Consider the following 7,500-nt stretch of genomic DNA (forward strand, 5'->3'; position numbering starts at 1 on the left):
TTTTTTTTTTTTTTTTCCTTATAAACCCTTTTCCTCTCCTTTATGCGGATACACGTAGACCCTCCCCCTTGTGGGGAGTTTTTCCATCTTAAGCTCCCTCCTAGTGGTAAGTCTAAACCCTAAACCCCAAACCCTAGAAGGGGCCCCCCTTATGAGGGTTAGGGGCCCCACTCCTTGAGGCCCTTCTAAACACTCTCTTCTAGGGTTTAGGGTTTAGGGTTTAGGGTTTTGACACATTTGAGTAAATTAATATAAACATTTGTAGCCATTTAAACACTCAACTAGGGTTTAGGGTTTAGGGTTTAGGGTTTAGGGTTATGTGAGACAATCTAGGAACTCCATATGTCCCCTTGACCTCCCCCTTAATCCCCTCCTAGGGTTTAGGGTTTAGGGTTTAGGGTTTATGGTGTATAGGGTGTATATTTAGTTATAGTATGTTTCTTAGACATCTAAACCCGTCGTTAGAAATATTTTGACGAGATGAGTGTTTAGGGTTTAGTGTTTAGGGTTTAGGGTTTAGGGTTTAGGGTTTATTTATATATATTTATTGTATAGGGGAAGGAGAATTACCTATTGAATTTATACAAGAAGGATGGAGACAATTAAAGAATTTTCTTGATGATGTTTTCTCTCTTCGTCCTCTACGCATGAGGACACATAAAGCAAGGGTATTTATTTATTTATTTATTTATTTATTTATTTATTTTATTTATTTATTTTATTTGTTTATTTATTGTATTTAGTTAGGTGTCTCCTTTTTATTCTTAGGTGTCTCCTTTTTATTTATCTGTCTCCTTTCTTCCTCTTTTTTTTGTCTCCTTTATCTGTCCCCTTTTCTTGTGTCTCCTTTTGCTGCTGCTGCTCCTGTCTTTGGTGCTGCTGCTCGATTTGCTGCTGCTGCTCGATGTGCTGCTGCTGCTGCTGCTGCTGCTGCTGCTGCGTTTGCTTTGTGTGTAAACTCTTTCTATTTTTTCCTTTGCTGCATCTGCTGCTTCTGCTGCTGTGTGTGCTGTTGCTGCTGCTGCTGCTGCTGCTGCTGCTGCTGCTGCTGCTGCTGCAGTTAGTAGAGACCCTAGTAAAGGATGGTTGGGGTGTATGCTTACTAAATAATATTACTAATTGTATATTTATTGCATTAAATAAAAAAATACAACAAACAGCAGCAGCAATTAATTATCTAATTAATTATTATAATATAAAGGGGGGCCCCCAAGGGGGCCCCCAAGGGGGCCCCCAAGGGGGAGGCGAACTATTAGACCCTGTTGTTGCACAAAAAATACTACAAGAAGGACTCGATCTCTATGATTATTACCGCAATACTACGGTGCGTAGAGGGTTTAGGGTTTAGGGTTTAGAGGGTTTAGAGGGTTTAGAGGGTTTAGAGGGTTTAGAGGGTTTAGGGTTTAGGGTTTAGGGTTTGTGTGTATGCATGCAGCATCATATATTGCAAGTGTTTGTTTATTTAGATGGTTGTGTATTAGATGATTCATCTGTTGCTGCTAGGCCGCAGCAGCAGCAACAGCAGCAGCAGCAGCAGCAGCAGCAGGTTGTTCGTCATGGAGAGGATACATTAGCCCATAAGCATCAGCAGCAGCAGCATCAGCATCAGCAGCAGCAGCAGCAGCAGCAGCAAGCAAAGGGTTTACAGGGTTTATGTGACCGTTTATTATCTGCTGCATTTAATGGACAAGAAGAGACACTTTTTTATCTTGTTAATTCTTTTATAAGTGTTGTACAAAAAGAGAGACAAGAAGAACAGGAACCAAACCCTAATTTATCTAAACTTTGTCTCCTTTATATACATATTGGGGTAAGTTAAGGGTTTAGGGTTTAGGGTTTTGCTGTGTTATTGTTTGAGTTAGATGAGGGTTTTAGGGTTTGATTTGTTTTTTTTTTTCGATTTTTCTATGAAGGGTTTAGGGTTTAGGGTTTAGGGTTTAGGGTTTAGGGTTTAGGGTTTGTATGTGTGTACAGCGTTATTTTGATTTATTGGAGCCTCCTTTCTTATCATCAACAGAAATATTTTATAGAGAAATAAGCAAGAAAAAATTAAGTGATGAGGGTCCAGTTCTTGGAGTAGCAGAGAGTTCAGGTGTATATGGAGGTGGGCCCCCCCCGCCAATTTCGAGTGTATACACAGGTGGGCCCCTGCCTCTCTCTTGTTATATACAATATGTATCTGGTGCATTATTAAGGGAACAAAGAAGAAAAGAAAATATATTGCATGGATTAACAGGAGAAAAAGTATTAAATATATTATATAAGGAATTAATAAAAAATAATAAATATATAATTAGTAATATAAATATAATTAGGGTTTATATAAATAAAAAAGATATTTCTTCCCTTATTATTATTCATCATTTATTCTCTCTTGCTGACGAAATTATTTTACTAAAAAAAAATTCTCTTGCTGCTGTACGTTATGAGGGGGAGACACTATTAAATACATTAAAAAATACTAGCAGCAGCAGCAGCAGCAGCAGCAGCAGCAGCAGCAGCGGCAGCATCAGCAGCAGCCGCAGCATCAGCAGCAACAGCAGCAACGGCAGCAACAGCAGCAACAATAAACAATTTATTGCTCAATTATTAGACATGAAGCAAACACATGAGCATATCTTTGCTACTGCATTTGCTGCTAATCCTGATTTCTTATTAGGACTTAAGGTAAACCCTAAACCCTAAACCCTAAACCCTAATTCGTCTATTACTACTCATTTTAGGGGTCCCTAACTTCTTGGTGTTTGGGGGACCCTACAGGGGAGGAAGGAGGGCCCCTAAGACCTTGGGGGGGGCCCTCTAGGGAACCAAGAGGGGCCGATAATAGATGGGGGGATTAGGGTTTTAGGGTTTAGGGTTTTAGGGTTTAGGGTTTGTGTTATTTATTTACAGGAGGCATGGGGAACATTTTTATTGGCAGATTTCTCTATTGTTAATACTGTTGCTCGTCTTCTTTGTAAGTTAATTAGGGTTTAGGGTTTAGGGTTTAGGGTTTAGGGTTTGGGGCAAATAGGGAGGGTCTGGAGTCGGGGTTTGGAACAATTATGGTTTAGGGTCTAGGGTTTAGGGTTTTGGGGTGTATATGCAGCTCTGCATGTTGATAAAATAATAAGAAAAAGCTATAAAGCATCAAAAGGGGCAGCCACGGAGGCCCCCACGGGGTCTCCCACGGAGGCCCCCACGGGGTCTCCCACGGAGGCCCCCACGGGGTCTCCCACGGAGGCCCCCACGGGGTCTCCCACGGGGGCCCCCACGGGGTCTCCCACGGAGGCCCCCACTGGGTCTCCCACGGAGACCCCCACTGGGTCTCCCACGGGGGCCCCAACAGGGTCTCCCACGGAGGCCCCCACGGGGTCTTCCACGGAGGCCCCCACGGAGTCTCCCACGGGGGCCCCCGTGGTGTCCCCCAATGAGGCAGCAGAGGAGCTACAAAGGGTTGTTGGTTTATTTGCTCTTATAGGAGGAAAGGATGTATTCGAGGTAAGGGTTTAGGGTTTAGGGTTTAGGGTTTAGGGTTTAGGGTTTAGGGTTTATTTGTGGTGTACGTACACCTCAGAGTGCGGTCCTCAATATACAAGTAAAATGGAGTCAATGTTAAATGATATTAGATTCTCTGAAACCCTAATGATTAAAATGAGAGAGGTAAACCCTAAACCCTAAACCCTAAACCCTAATTATGATATAAACCTTTTCTAAGACATATTATTATTTGTCCCCATATCCATTAACCACAATTTAGGGTTTTCTATTCTCCTCTAGGGTTTAGGGTTTCTTAAGGATTTTTTTAGGTTTTTTTTTATATTTTTTAGGGTTTAGGGTTTAGGGTTTAGGGTTTAGGGTTTAGGGTTTGATTGTGTTGTGTGTGCAGGATGATAAGATTGGTGACCGTTTACGTAATATAAATAGTGAATTAAATATACGTATATGTACGAATGGTATATGGCCATCCTTTTCTGGTGTATGTGCAGCAAATATAAAATATATAAACCCTAATTTAGGGTTTAGGGATTTATTTATTGAATATTATTCTGTACATGGATTAGGAAAAAGAATTCTTTTTCTTCCTTCTCTTGGCTCTTGTGATTTAAAAGTTAATCTTATGTGTAAAAAGGAGACACAATATGTACGTGCAGCAGCAGCAGCAGCAGCAACTGCAGCAGCAGCAACTGCAGCAGCAGCAGCAACAGCAGCAGCAGCAGCAGCAGCAGCAGCAGCAGTAGTTATATCCTTTTTTAGCTTTTGTCTCCTTAGATAGATATTATCTCCTTTTTTCTCCTTTTTATTGATTTATTTATATTTATTTATTTATATTTATTTATATTTATTTATTTATTTATTTATTTATTTATTTATTTATAGGATGGAGACAGCATGCATATAGATGAGGAGACACAGCAAGTAAATTCTTTCTTGTTGTGTACCTCTGAGCTACAAGCCTACTGTCTCCTTGCCTTTAATAATAAGGAGACACTTACTCTTCGTGATATATGTGAATCTACTGGATTAGGTACGATCTAGGGTTTAGGGTCTAGGGTCTAGGGTCTAGGGTTTAGGGTTTAGGGTTTAGGGTTTAGGGTTTTTGCGGTGTATAGAAGTGTTTATGGGTTTGTTTTGATTGTTTCTTTTTCTGCATATCCTTGTGTCTCCTTTTGTCTCCTTTTTATTTACTTATTTATTTATTTATTTATTTATTTATGCAGAGGAAGGAGAAGCATTAACAGAATTGGCTTATCTTTGCCCCCCTAACAAGACAAATATTTTATTAACAGATAATACAGATAAAGTAACTCTCTCCTTATTTATTTTATTTATTTATTTGTCTCCTCCTTTTTATTTATTTGTCTCCTTATTTATTTTATTTATTTATTTGTCTCCTTTCTTTTATTTATTTGTCTCCTTTTTTTTATATTTATTTGTCTCTTTTTTTATTTGTCTCCTTTTTTTTATTTATTTGTCTCCTTATTTATTTTGTTTATTTATTTGTCTCCTTATTTATTTTGTTTATTTATTTGTCTCCTTATTTATTTTGTTTATTTATTTGTCTCCTTTTATTTATTTATTTGTCTCCTTTTTTTTTAATTTATTTGTCTCCTTATTTATTTTATTTATTTATTTGTCTCCTTATTTATTTTATTTATTTATTTGTCTCCTTTTTATGTATTTATTTGTCTCCTTTTTTTATTTAATTGTTTCCTTATTTATGTATAAGTGTCTTCTTTTTTATTTATAGGTCTCTCCTCCCCATTTGTGTCTCCTTTTGTCTCCTTTTTGTCTCCTTTTTGTCTCCTTTTTGTCTCCTTTTTATTCCTTTTTTTGTCTCCTTTTTGTCTCCTTTTTGTCTCCTTTTTATTTATAGGGAGAAAAAATATTTAGATTAAATACTTCTTATGTACCTCCTAGTAAAAAAGTTCATGTCCCTCAGCCAGCCTTTAATACTTCCTACGTAAACCCTAAACCCTAAACCCTAAACCCTAAACCCTAAACCCTAAACCCTAATTGGTGAATATTTTTTAGTGTTTTTATTTTTTGCGCTTATTTACTATTTATTTGTTGTATTTTATTTGTTTATTTTTTTTGTTTATTTATATTATTAATATTTATTATTATTTATTTATTAATAGTAATATATATAAATAATATATATAATTTTTTAAGTAGATATATATATGTACATACATACACATTATATATTGTATATATGCTGCTGCTGCTGCTGCTGTTGCTGCTGCTGCTGCTGCTGTTGCTGCTGCTGCAGGAGGGAGATACACCATCCCCTGAGACAGTAAATGAGGATTGTAGTCATAAGATAGATGCATGCATAGTACGTATACTAAAAAGGAGACAGTCCCCTGTATACCATCAAGATTTATTATTATTAATAAAGGAGACACTTAATATACCTATAGATAATTCTATCCTTAAGAAAAGAATTGAATATTTAATAGAGAGAGAGTTTATAGATAGATACCCTCCTGATTCTCATGCATATGTATATCGTGCTTAATCTGTACCCTTTAAGGGGGCCCCTGGGGGGCCCCTTAAAGGGTGGGGGGCCCCCTTTGGGGGCCCACCTAATTTGTGGGGTCCTTAAGGGGGACCAATTTATATCTTATAGATACAGAGAATTCATAGGCAGATATACAACAGATTCACATGCTTATTTATATCATGCGTAATTAGTACCCTATTCTAGTCAGGGGGCCCCCCCCCAAGGGGCCCCATGAGAGCTTTCGTATAGCGCGTAATCTTATTGCTGCTAATGGGGGCCCTTAGGGGCCCCCTACGTGAACCTTTGAGGGGCCTCCTTGGGGGTCCCTCTAAATCCCCTTAGGGGCCCCACAGAAATACCTCAAGGAGGCCCTTAGGGGGCCCCTCTCTGGGGGGCCCCTCTCTGGGGGGCCCCCCAAGGGGCCCCCTTATTGGTGACTGCAGTGAGGGTTTTATTGTGTTTTGTTTTATAGACAAAGAGGGAGAAGAAGGAGGGAAGAAGTCCTCCATGCATGCGCTGTGGCTAGCTACAGCTAGCTATAGGTAGCCACAGCTAGCCACAGCTAGCCACAGCTAGCTATAGGTAGCTATAGCTAGCTATAGGTACTTAAGGATAGCTGCAGCAGGTCTTGGATAGCCGTGGCATAAATATACATAAACAGGGAAATGCATGCATAAGAATAGGGGGAGGGAGGGATTCATCATCTGCATACGGTGGGGTTGTTGTGGGGTTGTTGTACAAGGGTTTAGGGTTTATGTATGGTGTTTATAGGGTTTAGGGTTTAGGGTTTATGTTGGCTCTTGCTCATCTGCTGCTTTCCTCCTAACAGCAGCAGTACGTACATATAAACCCTTGGCTGTCTGCATAACACATAAAAGGGTACTAAATCTTATAGCAGTATTTATAATGAAAGAGGGGGGCCCCTTCATACTGGGGGCCCCCTGGGGATCAGGGCGAGCACGCATTTGCTGCTGCAAGCTGCTGCTGCAACAGCAGCAACAGACCACTGGTCCTTGGTGCTAGTGTGTTGTTGCTGCTGTATGTTGTATTAGTGCAAGAAATAACCCTAATAAATAAAGCAAATAAATAAAATAAATAAAATAAATAAATAAAACAGAGAAAAGGAGAAAAAAGAAGCAAAAGAAGGAGAAGGAAATAAAAAAAAAGAAGAAGAGGGTCACCTAACAACCCCTCCCTTATGTGTTACTAGGTAGGGGGGGAGGGGGGCCCCCTAATTAGGGTTGTATTCCCTTTTTTCCTTCTTTTTTTGTATTTATACCATGAAATAATAAAGTATATTTTATTTTATTATCCTTTTTTTACCAACAGATGCAATACAGGCAGCAAAAAACCCCCTGCTGCTGCTGCTGCTTCTGCTGCTCATACACACTACCCGTATAAATCGCCTTTGTGGCCCTTACGCTGCCGTCGATACTTTAGTGTTTAGGGTTTAGTGTTTAGGGTTTAGGGTTTGGGGTTTTTCTTCCTACGTTTCTCTACCAGACGCTGGG

General features: G+C 39.3%; 1 protein-coding gene across 1 annotated transcript; it reads left to right on the top strand.

Moving 5' to 3' along the window:
• Positions 1-42: 42 nt before the first annotated feature.
• On the top strand, positions 43-4,615 carry EMWEY_00020960 (cullin homog, putative; the record flags this gene model as incomplete). The annotated part of the gene is made up of 10 exons (XM_013477815.1): positions 43-106; positions 415-432; positions 556-668; positions 1,436-1,810; positions 1,975-2,104; positions 2,660-2,667; positions 2,893-2,956; positions 3,089-3,480; positions 3,869-3,926; positions 4,596-4,615. The coding sequence occupies 10 exons, from the start codon at positions 43-45 to the stop codon at positions 4,613-4,615; spliced, it is 1,242 nt and encodes a 413-aa protein (XP_013333269.1).
• Positions 4,616-7,500: the final 2,885 nt, after the last annotated feature.

Source organism: Eimeria maxima, genomic scaffold (genome assembly GCF_000499605.1).
Source record: "Eimeria maxima Weybridge genomic scaffold, Emw_scaff195, whole genome shotgun sequence".
Taxonomy (NCBI): Eukaryota; Apicomplexa; class Conoidasida; order Eucoccidiorida; family Eimeriidae; genus Eimeria; species Eimeria maxima.